The sequence below is a fragment of the Pteronotus mesoamericanus genome, unplaced genomic scaffold (genome assembly GCF_021234165.1).
Source record: "Pteronotus mesoamericanus isolate MK-2021 breed Mesoamerican mustached bat unplaced genomic scaffold, CSHL_Meso_final contig_182, whole genome shotgun sequence".
NCBI lineage: Eukaryota > Metazoa > Chordata > Mammalia > Chiroptera > Mormoopidae > Pteronotus > Pteronotus mesoamericanus.
Genome location: NW_026555078.1, coordinates 4,110,342 through 4,129,048, shown reverse-complemented (window position 1 = coordinate 4,129,048; position 18,707 = coordinate 4,110,342). Strand labels below are relative to the sequence as shown.

The window sequence follows — 18,707 nt, the reverse complement described above, 5'->3', positions numbered from 1 at the left end:
GAGGCAATTAAAGAGACTTGAGAACAGGAAATTGTCTGCAGGGATCAGATACAAACAGAGGGGCAAGTTCTGCAAGTTCTGCAAATGCTTGTCACATGTGCTGATATCGTTTGTGGTCCATGGGGACGCTGCCTGTGGAGCTGGTTAATTTTCATTTGACTCTCTTGAAATGAGGATGACTCTGAAAAAATCAGATAAAGATCTTAATTTAAATGCTGGACTGGTAGTATGGAATGACTTTGTCATCTTCATCATTCATTCATTCTTTCATTCATTCATGCGTTCATTCATTCAGCACCCATTTATTAAGTGTCTGCTGGGTATCAGGCACTGTGCTTGGCACTGGGGATCAGATGTGAATAAATAAGACACCCCTTCTTCTCAAGGGGTTTACAGTCATAGGAGTAATAAGAGCTACCATTTATTTGACATCTATCATGTGCCAGGCACTATGCTAGGTAGTTTAGATGCATTAATATCTTGTTCAGTCCTTACATTAGCATTGCATGGCAGATATTATTGACCTCATTTACATATATTAAGAAATAGAGGTTCAGAGAGGCTAAATGACTTGCCTAAAGTCACACAACCACTAACTGGTAGAGACAGGAATTGATACCAGGCCTGTTTGACTTTTAAAGTCCATGGTCTTTTTAGTATACCACACGGCCTTAGAATAATTCAAATTCAGTTGTAATAGAGAGTATAGGAGTTCTAAGAAAGAGTTTTTAAGTGACCATTAGGTAGCAAAGTGTTTATGTAGCAAAGAAGAATGACTAGTTCTAAATCTAGTTGTTTTTTAAAAAATCACAAAAATAATCTGTTTGATAACCTGATATAATGCCCATTTTCACGTCTACGTACAAAAATCATAAAGCATATTTTCTCCTCCTAATTTGCATGAGTCATCTAAAAAAAAAGTCAGTTCTAGTTAGAATTCCAAGTTGGGTATAACTGGGGGTAGGATGACTGAGTCAGTTTGAGTTCAATGCTAGTTAAACATATCATGAAATAAATGCATCCAATGTATCATAACCCTCAGATCAAGACTAAATTTAGCCCCTTTGGATTTGGCATGGCATGTCATTAGATTTCCGCCCTCCTCCTCCTCTCCATCAAAGCATGCATTGGGTGGCTCTTGGTGACGTGTTCTTCGAGGCACAATGCCATGCGCCTTATACACTGAGCTAAACTGTGAGGGATTTTATTCTCAAGGAATCCTGTTGTCTTTAAAAACAACTGAGAATTAGAGAAACTATTCAATCACTAGAGCTTAAACCGTTTTTTTTTTTTGCTGTTAATTTTTAAATTTGTTAACTCTCCTAAAAGGTTTCCACTTTTGCATTTTAGAGAAACTGTACTTTTAAAGTGAGTCATAAACTTGTAAATTTTACTAATCAACCAGGAGAATCAGAGTTTTTTCATATTAGTTTGCATAGTCATTTCCATGAATTCAGTTAACATGGATCCCAAGACACAAGACTTCCTCTCCCAGCCCTCTCATTTCATGAGTTTTTAAGCCGATTATTTTGTAGCTAAGCATGCCATGACCACCATGAATCCAACAGCATGCTAATTACATTAAAAATAATGTTACAATTGATTTCACATCACGCCAAGTTGCCGGCTTGGTACCAGGATTGTGAAATCTGTGTGTAACATTCGCAGCTTCCTGGGGGCCACACAGTCGTCCCCGCCGCTGCCATCCCTTTCTAGGTCATGCAGCGCAGCTTCCATTTCTGAAACTGTCCTGATAAGAGAGTGAGTGACCACCAGTTCTCAAACGTCCCGGTGTCTGGGATCATGTGGAAAAAGCACATGTGTGATGCTCTGCCTCTCTCGCGGGGCTGGTGGCAGGGACTGGGGGGACCACTCGCAGAGGAAAAGGAGGCAGGAGGCTTTCCCTCAGCTTTCTTTCTACTGGCAGAAGTGCTCTTCATTGTTTTTCTGGTTTGGAAATGCTTGTAACTTGACATTTCATTGGTGGGGTATTCATCAATGCCTAGGTGCAGGCTAAAACGTTGCCACTGTTTTTTAAAAGAAAGATCGGGGGCTCACACAGAGATTGAAAACAGCACGTTTGGGTTTTACAACGGCCTCATTTGCTGGTTGGTTCCAAGAAGCATAATTACTTTAGCTTCAATTTCTCCCTAAAGATCGGGGTTGAAATGTGTCATCCTACTCTAAAATACACACACACACACACACACACACACACACACACACGCGAGCCTCCAGAGATGTCATGGAAGCTGAGACTATTTATGCACAAGCCCTATGAAAGAAAGTTGAGCTATAAATTCAAAGCGAAATTACCTGTCCTGAATCCTTTTTGGAACATGGCGGAGTGTGTAAATAAAAAGTGAATGACAATCATCATGTTGTTGGGGTAAACATTTAGAAGCTACAGATAAGTGCTCGTAGGCACCATTTCTTCCTTGACTGAGTAAAGGAGCGCAGCTGGAATAGAATAGTGCCATAGTCTTTTGTTGGGATGGGAGCATACGATTTACCAACCAATTACGAATAGCTGGTGAAGAGTCAATTAAGATTCTCTATGGATGTGTAGAACCTTTGTGCGCCATGCAGATGTATTCTCCCTAGTAACCCTCTGCTCGTTTCCTCCGTATAGCTCAGTATAGGCAGATGAAAAGGGGATCCCTGGGAGCTCTGACAATGAGCCAGTTAATGAAGCGACAGCTGGAACATCAGTCTAGCACCCCCCGTAACATCAGCACCTGGGACACTGGTGGGTCAAGCTTTTTCTTCTTGTTTTACCTCTGAGATTAGCTAACGCCACTTTCTCTGTGTCCACTCTGCTCCCTTGACAAGGAATAGATTTTCTCTTGTGCTCTGTGGTTCAAATGGTTTTTAAAAAAAAAAACCCTAAGGTAATTAATAAGTATATTTAAACTTTCCAAACATTCTAGAGCCACGATCTAGGCTGGTCCGACCCTTTTTTTCCCCTCTAGGAGCCAGATTCCAGATATTAGGGTATCTATCCGGGAGTTATACGATGCAAAAGCATAAAGGAAGGAATGGAACTATGATTTCATGATGCAAATTAAAAATACAAACCGAACACCAGATCATGAATATTCTCTGTTTTATAAACTATAACGTACCCCCAAATAAGGGACTGTTACTCATAATAATAACCAGTGTCAGCTTAGTGGCGTCCCAATCTGCTGGTGGCTTTGGGAATGTGAGCTGTGTGTGTCAGTCAGCGGGGTCACCAGGTTGCAGCCACGTGCCCTCAAGCCCATACGATGGCAGTGCACCCTGCCTCACTGCTGTGACGTGTCTACCTCGCATGACCACTCTGTGTTTTCCACACTTTGTTACCACGTTCTTCCTGCGCCTGTGCCACGTTCTCAAGCCAGTTCCTGCCCCAGTCTTGCTCTTTTGAGTGTCTGCTTTTTCTTTCCTTTTTTAATTAAATAAGTCATTTGGGTTACAAGATTATACATATGAAAGCACGTTGCAGCATACATGTACTAGAGAAACATCAGGGTTTATCACTCTGATTTGGGGGCCAACACTTAGATCAGGCTGATTTAGTATCTTAATTAGTACTTTGTGGCTACAGCTGTATGAGATTATTTTATTATCCTTCCTTATGACCAGGAATTATAATGTCTACATAGCCAATGTTTTAAGATACTGTTATTTTTTCAAAACCAGAATAGTTACATACATTTCAACTTATACCTACCCTTCTGCCTTCTTAAAAAAAAAAAAGAGCTGGTCTAGGTAACTATAGATAACTACATCCCACACACTGTATACAATCCTACATTTAACAAATAGTTTCAACTCTCCTGGCCTTTATAAGGGTTATTAACATGTTAGAAGTTTAGTGTTTTATCTTTCTTTTAGTGACAGGTGGTAGTGAGTAATGACATGACCAAAAGCCAACAGACAAGAGAGAGAAGGAGAAAGACATGTGTAACCAGTCTCGAGTGTTTGGGTGAAAACTTTCTGTCCACACCCAAGATGATTTTGTTTCTGTCTTTACTGAGATGACGTTGTGTAAAGAACTGAGAATGAAAGATATTGTTTGGTTAGTTCTTTAATAATTAAATGCCCAGCTTTTGTTAGGTTGACCCAGGGACTCTGAAGAGTGGTTGACCATTGTACCGTTTTCTACAGCAAGTAGCCCAGCCTAAGCCAACCATTTTAGATTCTGACTCCAATTACAGCCCAGTGTGATGGGCTCAGTAGAGATAAAAAAGCAAATAGAGCTCAATTTCCCATTTACATTTTAATTTAAAAAAGTCTACACAATGCCAAATAACCTATTTAACTGAATTTTTTACTTTTCAAGCAACTTTAGCCTTGTCCTTGTCACTCTGGTTTATCATTTCATACTTGCCACTTACATGCTGTGTGAATTTCTTTCCCTAGAGTTTTCCTGGGCTTTTTTTCCATCCTTCAAGTTCTTTCTCTAGTCACCTCATCCAACCAGAGATTCATCTCAACATTCTTGTTTTTGTTAGTGCCATAAAAAGTCCTCTCCAAATCTGGCACCAGAGGAGAGTCGGTGAATGTGTAGTTCAATGTTAGGTGACATGTCACTTCATACCACATGTGCTGATGCAGTAACTCGCTAGTCTCCGGAAGAACAAATCCGGACACGTAGAAATGCTGAGAAAGGCAGCCTAATACAAGGGTCACGATCGAGGCACCCTGGCGTGCAGCTACTTGCCCTCACAATGCTTGTCTCTCCTCCCTCCGTCCGTGCACATCTGCTGGCTTACGTCTTTGCTTCATCTTTCATATGAAACAAATGTGTCTGAAGCACCGCCCCTCCATTTCCGCCCCTGCTGCCTTATTCCTGTTCCTCAGTCCTCAGTCAAATGCCTGTCATTTCCTTACTACCAGTTCCACGTGGTTTCTGAATGACCATTGTGGCCATTGCCCCAAATGATCACTTGTGTGTTTATTGATTTGCATAAAACATTTATTTTATGGCTGTGCCATTAGCCTTAATTTTTTCATTTCATAGAAAGAGATAAGGGATGTGAGCTTTTGGCCGGCGGGGCGGGGGTGGCGGATCTGGACTAATTATGGATGGCTTTGGAGGCTCTTCTGCTTTTAATTGTACTTCATTTCCCTGAAGGGCAGGCTTGTAGTGAAACCCCAACCAGCCCTACCCTAAAAAGTAGGATGTTTCCTGTAAATGTTAATAGTCAACGATAACAGTGGCCCAAAAATAGCCCCAAGAGATTATTGGTTAAATTCTTTGTATTGTGAATTGTGCTAAATTGACCACATTGAAGACTGAGATGCTCTATTTATCCACAGAGCAGATACAGCCCGGGAAACGCCAGTGTAACGTGCCAATGTGCCTAAACCCTGACCTGGAGGGACAGCCATTGAGAATGAGAGGTGAGTTGAGTCACAGAATCTCAGACTGTGAGAAGCTGAAAGAAACTGTACCTGGGAACCACCGAGCCATGCAGCAGGTGCTAAAGTCTCTTGTTTAGCAGCTCCATGAAGTGGCTCCAACCTCTGCTCCAGCACCCCCAGGGAGTGGAAATGCATGACAGCCCTTCTCTGAACATGACCAGCAGAAAATTCTTCCTCATACTGACTTTCTCACCCTCGGGACCACACAAAATAAGTCTAGTCTCTCTCAATAGCCAACCATTGCTTATTCCCCCGGTGTTTTCTGGACCACACACATCCCTGGGGCCTTTGCTGTTCCTCCCAATATGTATCAGTTTCCAGATCATCTTGTATCTGCTTCTCTGAGCATGCTCCAGCTCATCCATGTTCCTTCTAGAATGCTGAGGTCATTGATGAATATCTTCTTTTCAGCCATCTGAAATTGCACGGAATATACACTTGACTTTGGGCTTCTCGTAGGAGCAAGCTAAGAGCAAGTCTGCGCTAAGATCATCAGGATACGTATTTTCAAAATTCGTCTCATGGCTAGTTAATCATTACTTTTGTTCCTCTTTAATTCAGAAAGTAGGTTAACCTATCATTTGTAGAAAGCAATAAAGCAAACATGAGTTATGATCACATCTCTTAGCTAGTCTGTTAGATCAAGCAGCCTACTATTCTGGACCATAACTCTCCTAATTTTCCCTAGGAATGGGGGGATATTTAGCTCCAGATTTTGCTAACATTTGTATGGCAGTGAGTAGCAGTTTTAGTCCCTGTATGTAATGAGAGGAGACTCTTCTCATTCATGGGCCATATAGGAAAAGCTTTTAGAAGCAGAAACCAGGGCTGTCGAACAAACACTGGTGCATGTCTGTGATCTAGTGGTGCAGTTAGTAGCAGCACACATGGAATGCGGTGTTGAGAACACAGACAGACACCGAGTGTCTTTCGGGGTTGACGAAGAGCCTGTTGATGCAGCCAGGGGGCTGATGTATGCAGGCATGCTTGGAGACAACCAGCGCCGCCTTACTTTCTCTTACCTCCAAGGTTCCCAAAGCAGCTTTTGTCAAAAATATCCAGCTTTCAAGTTGGGCTTTAAAGGAGGTTCCCTCTTTATTCTGAAGTTTCTAAGAACCTTCTATCTCTGTTCCTAGTTGCAAAGAGCATGCACTTTGGGTATTTAAGTAGGGGACCAGAGGGCATGGAGCACCGGAAACGTTGCCAACCGCGGGGGGATCATGAGATTCTCTTGAATTCATTGTACTCGCGAGAGTGTTTCACAGTCCTGCTGGACCACCATTGTTACCTCCTAGAATGTGGTCTTTGGAGGAATTGTAAGAGGAGAATGGGACTGTTCCTGGCCCCCAGGAACAGATCTTCACTCACCCGTTGTCTCTTTGCTGCTCAGGGGCCACCAAATCCAGCCTGCTGTCAGCGCCCAGTGTCGTCAGCATGTTCGTGCCAGCGCCTGAGGAGTTCACAGACGAGCAGCCGACGGTGATGGCGGACAAGTAAGTTCGCGCCGTTCCTCCCTCCGCTGCGTTTGCAGAGTTTGGGTGGCCTTACCCCGGCTGCGAGACGGCCTCAGAGGGGCCGTGCTGCCATTCGGTCTTCAAGTGATGTAACCATAAGTGTTGGTATGAACGTTCTATTCTAGAAACATAGGCTCCTGTGGGCAGCTTCCGATTATGCCAAGGCACTTTGAAACATTTGGACGATTGCAAATAATATCTAGATACTGGTCATTCCTAGGAATAATTTCACACAGATAAAACCCCGCAATCAAAAGCTTCCTATTGCTGGCATGGCACGAAGCTGGAGACTTGATCCTCATTCCCATTCTACCAGCAGAGTCTGTTCTCTGAGTCTCAAACAGGTTACAGCACATCCTGGTTTGTCAGCCTTCAGTATCCCCAGATTTCTTACAGGATAAAGTCCAGGTGCCTTAGTTTATAAAAGGCCCATGTGGCTGTGAGGGGGTGGCCTTGCCACTTGTCACCAGGAACTCGTTGCCAAATCCCCTCACCTTCTCCAGAGCGTGCCCGATACGTTCTCTGCTCTGTGACATCAAAGGTGCCCTTCTCTTGGTACTGTCTCTGCCTGGTGAACTCCTGTTCATGCTTCAAGGCCCAGTTTTGGGCAGATTCCCTGATTCCATAAGCAGAGTTAGTCTTGCCGTTCTCCAGGTTTCCATAGTATTTGATGCATCTGTTTATTCTACCACTTATCACAGCGTATTTTAATTGGTTAGGTGTTAGCATATACATATTCTGTTATAGAATGCGAGTTCCTTAGTTTCTGGGTTGCTTTCTACTATATTTTATACCCTAAGCTCCCCGCACATTGCCTGGCCATGTATGCTTATTCAGTGTGCATGATAAAGAATAACACTTCTAGGATTTCAGGGTTGGAGAGATCCTCGTGCGTGGGGGAGGCTTCCTGGTAAAGGTGTTCCAAGTGACCAATGGTGCGGGCTTGTGACAGGAGAGGTGGGTGGGGTGGAAGGGGCTGGTGTGAAGGTCCACAGAGTTGGCCGAAGCTGACGGTCACTGCGAAGACGTGACGGTGCCCGTGTCGAACAGTGGCCTTGGCACGTGCACATGGGGAGCGCCTGGTCGCTTGAGGAGGACTCCTCTGGGCTCCTGCTTTGGTATAATTTCCCCATCGTGTTACTCCAGTCTTTCCCAGTCGCCTTCCTGGTTGCCATGTATACATTCTATTTATCTTCTTTTTTTAGCTACAAATGTGAATCCTATATTTTTTAAAAGTCAATTCATGAGGAATTTTATATATATATTGGGTTGACCAAAAAGTTCATTCTGTTTTTTTCCATAAGATGGCTCTAGTAGCGCTTAGCTGTCATTAACTTCATTTGAAACAGTTTTTGTTAGATTGTATTGTGATAGCTGTCATATCAGTGTGCATTTTTAAAAAACTTATAGAAATTGGTGAATTTTTGTGCAGCCATTTTAATGTTGGAGATGGAAGAAAATATGCCACATTTTTGGCATATAGAAAGGTAAAAACACAACTGAAATGCAAAAAAAAGACTTGTGCAGTGTATGGAGAAGATGCTATGACTGATCGAACATGTCACAAGTGATTTGTGAAGTTTCCTGATGGAGATTCCTTGCTGGACGATGCTCCATGGTTGGGTAGGCGAGTTGAAGTGGACAGCGATCAAATCAAGGCATTAATTGAGAACAAGCAACATTCTACCATGTGGGAGATAGGTGATGCACTCAAAATATCCAAATCAATACAGTTATTGGTAAAAATGAAAAACGTGTCTTTTATTTTGCGGAAAAAACTAAATGGACTTTTTGCCCCCCCAATACAATATTATTCAGGAAGTTTATGGATGGAAAGCTCACAGTAGCGATTGCAGCTCGGCTTCCCAAGCTCTTCCCAGTGGACTTTGTTTTTGCGTTATACAGCTGCCCAGCTGTGGCTGCAAAGTAGAGCTTTGGCTTTGACTGAGGTGAATTAAATGGAGCCTACATTAGATATTACAAAGAGGAATAAGTTGGGAGTCACTTAAGAGCCAGTACCATCCTGTTTTTACATATTACACTCTATAGGTGTGGTGCGTTTATCACACTGATCTGAGTGGGACAGAAGAGATGGCAATTCACGTTCCCCAGGCTTTCTAGAGTGTTCTGTTGACCTGATGTCTCTCACCCACAAATAGGACATTTTTGCATTTGAAAGCTTAGGAAAGCTTCCATTTGTGTTGAGGCATTCTTAATTTTTAATTTCAACAAATGAAATTCTATCTAGTTTCTGACTGTCTCTAGCAACAATTTCATGTGCGTAAAATCCCTCAACTGGAAGCTTGAAACTGATAGTCCGACTGGCACTCACTGTAAAAGGGGGCAGAAGATCCCGGTCAGGTCAGATGTTTGTGAGCTCGGAGTGTTTTCAGTGCTCAAGGGAGCCCTTCTGGTCTCAGGCTTGTGTGCTGGCTGTCGCCGCGTTGGTGTTGGAGCCTTCTGTTTATTGCTCGAGTGAGACCACTGACCTCCTTTGAGGACCAATTCAAGACTCACCGGAAATGGCTGCACATGATTTGTTACATACCGAAGTCATGGTTGGCTTTCATGAAAGCACCGCTCTGTTTCCTTTGCAGGTGCCATGACTGTGGGGCCATCCTTGAAGAATACGATGAGGAAACCCTCGGGTTGGCCATTGTTGTCCTCTCCACGTTCATCCACTTAAGCCCGGACTTGGCGGCCCCGCTGCTGCTGGACATCATGCAGTCTGTGGGAAGGTGAACGTCGGCTCCTGTTTAGTTTGATAGGAAGGCGTCTTCTTCAATGTGTATATTGAAGTAAAAACTACCAGTGTAAGAGGGAAACATTCGGTAACCTTACTGATGCTTGCTATATGCGGAATTAACTCGCGCTAATTTAGAAAACCCAATGGGCCAAACATTTGGTTGAGTTCCCCAGCTGCGTAGAGTCAGGAGTACAATGTCACAGGGAAGCTAGAGGAGAGCACGCTAAGGAAACTCTGTTGTTTGTTGCCTATTTCTCTATGAGCTGATGTATCTAAAGGGCTCAGAACTGCGTGTAGTTCAGAGTAAACACTTCATATGTTTCAGCTGTTGTGATCATTAATCTCTCTTTGCCTGTTTTAAGATGGGCTCTCCAGGCATTTTGTAATCTTGAGGTGGCTCCTTCATTATGCAGTTGAAACACTGGAATATGGGGGAGAAGTGGAAATGTAGCACAATTCTCACAATTCACTTGTTTCACAATTCTTGCTCAGAAAAGGAAGGGCGCACACACTTTGGGAACAGGGCCTTCAGCCCCAATGAGGGAAGATTAAACTTAGCTGCTTTGAAAATTTTCATGTTAAGAAACTTCCATTTAGTAGATAGGGCCTAAGAAGGAAAGTGAAGTAGTTCATGGATGTAAGTGATGTTCAGGTTTAGTGACAAATGTAGTCCTATCATGAACAACCTATGGGAAAGGGCTGAATTAAATTCCACATGAATGTATTAAGTTTCCAGTCTGTGTGGGCACAGAGTTTAGGTGCTTTCTAGTCCGTGGGCATTGGACCACGCTCTGGCTCTCAGGCGCTTTGTGGCTTAGCTGTTGAAGAGAACAGTGACGTGTGGAATAACTGGGTGGCCACCCAAGATAGGACACGATAAAGAGCTGTAACGTGTGTTGTGAGTGGTAAGTGCTATACACGTTTAGGGTGGACATGATTTCTTGGGGAAGTTCTCTATGGAGGAGGTCATGGGAAAACTGGATTCTGCCAAGTCCTGGTACTTGAGGAAGGGGAAGAGAATGAATCTTAATGGAGCTAAAATTTAATCTTTTTTAATAAAGAAATGCTGATTTCAATTTAAAGACAAATAGGAAAGCGTTAAAAACCCCTTGACCTTAAAAATACATGACTCCTTTGTCTCGCCTTCCCTCAACTTTTCCGTGGTGTCCTTAGGGGTGTATGGTCGGAGGTGGTGTAACTTCTGCCCCTCATACTTACAGAGAGTCAGTGTGAGAGGTGAGCGATGAACATGGTGAGGTGGAGAGATGAGAAAAGGTGAATGATTCCATTTAAGCCCTTGATTTTAGCCTAATCATTATAATTGTGGTATACGTTTTGAACCAGCTATCAACAATGCCATGGAATTGAGAGTTTTTTTTCATGCAAGGTCCCAATTGTCAATACTTTGCAGTTTTAATACAGACAGAATTATTGTTCTGATCTGTAACCATCTCCTTGAAATAGCTGATCTAAGTTGTAATTATCATATAAAGGGGTTTTATTTAGTTATTTTTGTTTTAACGTTAAGAGAGAATAAACCATGTGCAAGCATGGCCAACTCCTAGGATGGAAACACATGAGATTTGAAGAAAAGCAAAGGAAAAACAGTTGCAGATACATGTTTATCTACTTACATATACAGATATTTAAATCTCTACCTCCTTTGGGTAGCAGGAGACAGGGAGAGCGTATTTAAATTGAGCTTCCAGAATTCTTAACCACGTAAGCCCAATCACCGAACCTGCCACGAAAACCAGTTTGGACTCACCCGATTCAGGGCTTGCTGGCACACCTCAGCTCCATGTGAGGTCATGGGGGTGTACGAACTCTTGGTTTATCCATGCCAGGCCCTCCGGAACTACGTCCAGGGCATTCTAAGAGAATGGAAGTTCAGCATAACTTTTTCATTTACCACCCAAGTCTTTCCATATGATTTTGTATTTTGCTCTCTAGTTACATCCCTCTTAAGACTTACCCACCCTTTTTCTAGGTACAGCCTTCAATATCACATTTGCTGTGCCCTTAATGACTGCTGATTTCATTTGCCAATGTTTATCTCTTCACCGTAGTCTCTTTAGCGTGAGAGGGTCCAGGACCACAGCAGCTGGGAATGGTGTGTGGTATCAGTGGTCGCTGGACCCCCTGTTTCGCTCCAGACGTGCTCTTGACTCAGCTCGCTCTCTCACGGTCTCCAGCAAATAAATTTGTAGCATTCTCTTTGTTTGTTTCTTCAGTAGTTTACTGATCAAGGCATGTTTTTTAAACCCACTAGTTTAGTGTATTCTCCTTTTTTCTATGCCTATAGAATATTTCCATGTGTGCTGAACTGTATAATTATACTTATCAAAAATTACGTGTTATACAGTATATTGATTACTTAACCTAACACACTTCTTAATATGTCCTCTCAACCCAACAAATATCTGACAAATACCCTTTATTACCCGTTTTACTATCTTAGAGAGGTGCTTCCAATTTGTGATTTGTTTGTGGTTAGGTTTCAGAGGTTGTATACAAAGAAATTACTTTTGAGTTCATATGGGGGTAGGTCAGGTCAAATGCTGTTCTGATTCCTGTCTGACCCAGATGCAGAGCCATTTTGAAGATTGGCTGGGTGATAGTAAACCAGCCACTCTGCATGCATTTCCATGGAAATATCTGATTTGATGCAGAAATCAGGTCGCCGTTGAACCTTGGAGACTGGCCACGGTGTGGGCCCTTCTGACCCTGGTCAGTTGTTTCCCATCTCGCCCCGTAAACCAGAGCCACAGTGGGTCCTTGCACAGTACTCATGCACTGCGTCATCAAGGCCTAAGGCGGTCACGTGACTCTGTTTACTTTATTTCCTAGGTTGGCGTCCAGCACTACTTTTTCCAATCAAGCAGAAAGGTAAGGTCCCAAAGCAAGCCCAAATCTCACTTTCTTTTTGTCTCTTGTGCTTGGTCATCCCATTTCTAAAACACCAGGGTGTACAACATGGAAGGGATGTTATTAGGTTCAGTTGCAGCGCCAGGGAGCACTCGTTCATTTTCTGTTCACGCCCTCATTCATTCATTCATGCATTCACTCATTTTAGTCAGTAAGTATTTTCAAGCCCCCTCTGTAGCAGGCATTGTGCTAGATAAGAGGTTTCTAACAGTGCACAGGACTTTTGGCCGCATTGGTCTTTCTAATTTTAGCCACTCTAGTGGGTATCTCATTATACTTTTAGTTTGCATTTCCCTGGTAACTAAATGCTGTTGAGTATATTTTCAAGTACTCTTCATAACCCTCTGTAAATCTTTTCAATTCTTTTGCACATTTTTAACTGGACTTTTGTCTTTTTAGAACAATTTATAATTATTGCTTCCTGTTGTTTGTCTAAGGAACCTTTGCCTACCCTCAAGTCAAGAAGATATTCTCCAAAGCTTTACTTTAGAAGTTTTATGGTTTTATCATTTAAATGATCCATTCAAATTAAATTCTTTTGTGTGGTGTGAGGTAGGGTTGATGCTCCTTTTTATCCATGTAGACATCTAGTTATTTCTCCACCTTTAAAAAAAAAAATGATTCTCCCTTCACACATTGGATCACTTTGGTGTCCGTTAAAATCAAATACCATCTTGGGGTCGAGCTGTTTCAAGGCTCTCTGTCCTGGTTCACGGATCCGCACGTTGAGTGTTAGGCTGGCACCACGCTGCCTTGCCAACTGTAGCTGTGTGGGTCGGCCTTGGAGTCAGGCAGTGTGAGCCGTCCGGCTTGGGTCATCTTTTTCCAGAAGATTGGTTTGGATGTTCTAGGTTCCTCACATTTCCATATAAATTTTAGAATAAGCTTCTCAATTTGGTGGGGGGTGGAGAGGGCTCCTGAGACTGCAGTGAAACTACAAATCAATATGGGCTGACATCATAAAAATATTCAGTCTGTCAATTCATGAACGTAGTATATATTCTCATTTCATCCAGTCTTTTCAGTTTCTCTCTGCAGTGTTTTGTGATTTTCATTTGTTGAATTTATTCCCCTAAGTTTTGTTTTAATAATTATAATGTAAATGGAATTTTAAAAATTTAATTTTCCAACTTTTTGCTGCTAGTATGCGAATGTACAATTGATTTTTTTTTTGGTATTAACATTACAATGTCATAAGCTAAGTTCACCTCATTGCTTGTGAATATTAATTCTTAGAAACTAAGATTATGGACAGTGAATTCTTATAATATTAAGATTCTGAATGTTAAGTTATTCTTACCTTCCTGGGGTAAATTCTGTTTGGTCGTGGTCCAGCACCCTTTTTACTTAGAGTTGGATTAAATGTCCATGATGACTGTTGGTCTGTCTTTCTTTTTGTCTATTTCCTTCTTGTTTGTTTGTTTTGTAATGACTGTATCTGATTTTAATTTTAGAGCTATGTTAGCTTCATGAAATAAGTTGGGGAGAGTTCCCTAAATATTGAAAGAGCTTGTTAAGTTTGGTGTCATTTCTTCCTGAAGAACCTTTTTGACCTACAAGTTTGAACCAGCATTTCAGGGTAGACGTGGCATGAAACAGTTCAGCTAAGAGGGACTTTTACCCAGTTATCAGATTGGGCTCTCTGATTTATATGCTGTCTAATACTTTAACCTGAGCGGCAGGGCCGCCTAATCATCTCCTGGCTCCCTCTTGCCATGCAGAGGTGGTACGGAGGGTAAAAGGGAAACTGCACACATCAAAGTCCTTTTGGTTTTACACAAGTACCAACTCAAAGCCCCTACCCTGCAAAAAACCTTCCCAGTTCTCCCAGTAGGAATGACCGTGTCTCTCCCTGTATTTTCCTTCAGAGAAGTTCTTTTTTAGCCAGTGACATTTTCTGGGGGGATCTTGCTGATAATCCTTATCCTGGGTCCTAGTCCTGACTTTACCATTCTCTGGACTGGTGGCCTTTGCAGGTCACCTTTTCCCCCTGGGCCTCAGAACCCTCATCTGTACATTGGGGTGGCTGGCTTTGCCTGGGACCACCCTGACATTTCCTGGTTCTGTCTTTCTAAAAACTGATTAAGAGGATTCTGTGTGATTGGAATATTTCATCTCACTGATGAAAATAGTCCATAAGCGGACTGGCGCATGTAACTGCCTGAGCTCTAAATAAAAAAGAAAATCAGTACCTAAACTCATGCTATTGCTTCCACGATGCCTTTCCTTTTCTTCCCCTGCTTAACCCCAGCATGATGGTTCCTGGCAACGCAGCGGGGGTGGCCAAGCAGTTCCTGCGCTGCATCTTCCATCAGCTGGCCCCCAATGGCATCTTCCCGCAGCTGTTCCAGAGCACCATCAAAGGTAATTCGGCCGCGGGGACTGCGGGGGCCACAGACACAGCTGGTTGCTGGAATCGATCCCTGCTAAATCTGGTTGTTCACTTTCCAGATGGGACTTTTTTACGGACCTTAGCCACATCTCTAATGGACTTCAATGAGCTGAGCTCTATTGCTGCGCTCAGTCAGCTCTTGGAGGTAGGTTTGCTTGACACTCTGAGCCCCCTCCGGAGATCCCTGCTGAGGAAGAAAGTCATTAATTTAAAAGAGAAATTTTAAAAAATTTCATTAAAAAATTCAGCTGTAAATTTGAAATAATTCAAGTTTAAAAAATTAATTTTAATAATTGCCAGTGCATAGGCGAGTGTCGGTTAGACAGTGCTGTTTAATGGATTTACCATTATGTAAAGCCTCTGGACTCTCTCAGCTAACGGGTGGTTTCCAGCCACTGAGCGCTCACCTCCAGGAACTTCCTGCCTTTCGAAGTGTGTGGTGGGTAGAGCAGTGTGCTCTGCAGAGTGAGGCTTGGATTCAAGTCTTCGTTTCACTTATTCATTGTATCACGAGCTTTGGATTCAGGTCCTGCTTATGTGATGCATTGCTTAGTCGTTGTATTGCACGACTTGCGCTCATGTCCCCCGCTTACCAGCTCTCCCAGTTGGCTTGGAGTGTTGGCAGATGGCCACAGGGACTTGGCTGCTCATCATTACTCTTCCTCTTTGGCCAGTAGTTTCCCGCAAACATCATTCATGGTGTCTTTTAAGCACCTAACCATGCCAGTTATAGATATTTGAAAGATGTTTTTCTTGCTCACATTGCAACCATTTTTCACTGAGTCAAAGATCACAATTTTTCCTCCCAAGTTTATCAGAATGTGTGTGTCTATTGTTCTCTGTACTCCTGCCAGTTGCAGTGGTTACACTCTATGTTAGGTGCACAACACAATTATAGCCTGAATATGTGATTTTTAAAAATGATCTTTAGCAAGTAGTTACACAAATTACCGCACTGTTTCAGCAGCTGATTGTCTCTGCTTTTGTGTTTTTAGGGTCTAAATAACAAAAAGAATTTACCAGCAGGGGGTGCTATGCTACACTGTTTGGAAAACATTGCTACCTTCATGGAAGCTTTGCCCATGGATTCTCCTAGTAGCCTCTGGACCACAATCAGCAACCAGTTTCAGACATTTTTTGCCAAGCTGCCTTGTGTTTTGCCTCTGAAGGTAAGTTGAGCCCAGGATTTCATTTTAAATTACTTCTTTCTGTTTGCAGACTATCCATCTTCAGTGATTTAACGTTTCCTAATAGGCTATATGGAACCTCTGTTAGCCATGGAACGGAGAACGTTAATTAGGCGGTTCTCTACATGTGTTACAAAATGACAGCAATATGCAGTGGGCCTTTTGACTTAGTCATTCATGTTTCCAGTTTATTTAAAAAAATAAGGGTCAGAAAGACATTAGATTGTGTTTATCTAGAAATTTTTCTCAAGTGGATATTAAATTAATACATAGATAAATGAATGAATAGTTTTGTCTAAAAGGAGACAAGATATATAATGTAAAGCTTCACTTTTAAAGAATTATCTAGCCCTGGCTGGTGTGGCTCCGTGGATTGAGTGCCAGCCTGCAAACCAAAGGGTCGCCAGTTCAATTCCCAGTCAGGGCACATGCCTTGGTTACGGGCCAGGTCCCCAGTAGGGCCCTCACGAAAGGCAACCGCACATTGATGTTTCTCTCCCTCTCTTTCTCCCTCCCTAACCCTCTCTCTAAAAATAAATAAATAAAATCTTTAAAAAACAACAACAACAAAGAATTATCTAAATGGAAAGTGAGTGTTGTGCATTTGTGAATGAAGTACCTGCAAGAGCAAGGTGATATTCTTGATGACCTTACACGCTCCTCTCTGCAGGCAGCCACCCTCCAAGAACACACGCACAAGGTCCTAGCTGGAAATCTGATAGCCTAAGGAACATTTTTAACAGGAGCCCATTAAATGTGAAAACAGAATCCTATGCCGTTAAAGTGGGAAGAGACCTGTAGAAACCATTCTTTCCAGCGTCCGCATTTTGCAGGTGGGGGCTCCAGGTTCGGGGAGGTGCAGGCAGTGTGAGAATTGGAACTCAAGTCTCCTGACCCCCGGCCCAGGGCCTTTCCCACTAGCAGACTTCTCGAGTCCCCCTGAGGCAGGGCTGCAGGGAGTGTGCTCTGTCGCTGGAGCGGGGAGCGAGCTGGCTGGCAGTGGCCACTGCTGTTGTCCCACAGGCTTTTTGTGCCCCCTGCAGATCACGGATGGAAGTATTCAACGTGTCAATGAATCACTTGTTAATCTGACAGGTGAAGTTACATGTTAGCAGCACCTCTTTTAAAATGAGTGTCACTTGTATATAAAATGTTTTATAAAGACCAACCGCCTCTGATTAAGACCTTTTTCCAAATTGGCAGATTTGGAGAATAGGACCCCTCTCATAGGTTCTGTGAGGATGATAATTCAGGGACTCGTAGCTTGGTGTGTGCTGCATTCCTTGAGCTGGAAAGTTACGGTGAGAAGCAGGAATACCAAGATCTTTACTGTCTCTCACGTCCTTTGATCCTTGTCTACCCATAAGTCTGGAGTAGCAGAATAAATACAAGCGAAGAGGATTAGTACTTTGAAACCATGTATGTATATAGCTGCTGTATGTACATACACACCTAGGAAATCAAGTGTGTGCCCTTTAACTTGGCCACATGGAACTTCCCTAGGACCAGAGCGCCATTTAGGGCCATTTGTTGCTTAAGAGAAGGGGCTGGACCAGGCTGACAAATTCAAATGCCCATAGGCTGATGCTGCAGTCAAAATATTACACTTGAACACCGACCAGTTGGAAGTCTTGCCAGCTGCAAACAACTGGTAAGCCTAATTGATGACATTCAGCCCCGCCCATAGGGACCTAACTGCCCATAGGAGTGGAGTGAGATAAGATAATAATGAGAACGGAGGCCCTTGCGAACTGGAAAGCGCCAGTTCCTTCTAACAGGGTGGGCCAGTTGGTATGTGGGAATGCAGGCCTCATGCTGTTGATCTTCCCATGTTTTCCAAAATGTTATCTCCTGATTTTTAAACCACTTTAAGGACCCAGTGAGCAACCAGTTTTCAGCCCCAGGCTCAAAGTAGTGTAAATGTCACGTCAACTCTGATGGGTATTGAGAAGATTAAATAGACCAATGGTTCCCTTAGGAAGTACTCGCGAAGTACTTTCAGAATGTGTGTGAAAATTTCCCCTGCTAGATCCGATCTGGGCACTGCCTCTGATCATCTGCTGCTTTGTTTTTAATCACTGGGGGAAATATTATGCCATAGAAAAACCTTCTGTAGTTTGTTCTCATTGGTTTAAAGAAGTGGATTATAGATTACAGTATGCACCCATGTCCCTGGAGGACCGGCTAAAAAACCAGGTTCCTGGGCCTTATTTTGAGAGTTTCTATTCAGCAGGGGTGTCGTTTGAGAAATTGCATTCTAGTAAATTTCTAGGTAGCAGAGGGGCTGCTGGTCCAGGGGTTACTCTTGGAGAAGCCCTGGTCCACTTTGTACTATATGAAAGAAGTTACTACAGTCCCCAGAGGCAGAGCTTTAACTGTAGCCGGCTATTGTGATAGATTTATAATGTTAAATGATAATTATTGTTTATTCTTGCTGTAACATTTTCTCCAGTCCCAGTAAACTTGATTTTAAAAGTATGTTGTGATGTGGAACCTTGCCAAATACAACTAACAAATTTGTGTGATAT

At 42.8% G+C, this 18,707-nt stretch overlaps 1 protein-coding gene across 2 annotated transcripts in view; it reads left to right on the top strand.

The window, feature by feature from the left end:
* Positions 1 to 18,707, top strand: part of UNC79 (unc-79 homolog, NALCN channel complex subunit) — a 201,178-nt gene that overhangs the window by 146,654 nt on the left and 35,817 nt on the right. For both annotated transcript variants that reach the window (XM_054567102.1, XM_054567101.1), the window contains exons 34-41: positions 2,633 to 2,749; positions 5,308 to 5,391; positions 6,803 to 6,905; positions 9,524 to 9,664; positions 12,523 to 12,561; positions 14,852 to 14,964; positions 15,052 to 15,137; positions 15,988 to 16,161. In XM_054567102.1, coding sequence (XP_054423077.1) covers positions 2,633 to 2,749; positions 5,308 to 5,391; positions 6,803 to 6,905; positions 9,524 to 9,664; positions 12,523 to 12,561; positions 14,852 to 14,964; positions 15,052 to 15,137; positions 15,988 to 16,161 — 857 coding nt within the window. The remainder of the gene's footprint in view (positions 1 to 2,632; positions 2,750 to 5,307; positions 5,392 to 6,802; positions 6,906 to 9,523; positions 9,665 to 12,522; positions 12,562 to 14,851; positions 14,965 to 15,051; positions 15,138 to 15,987; positions 16,162 to 18,707) is intronic.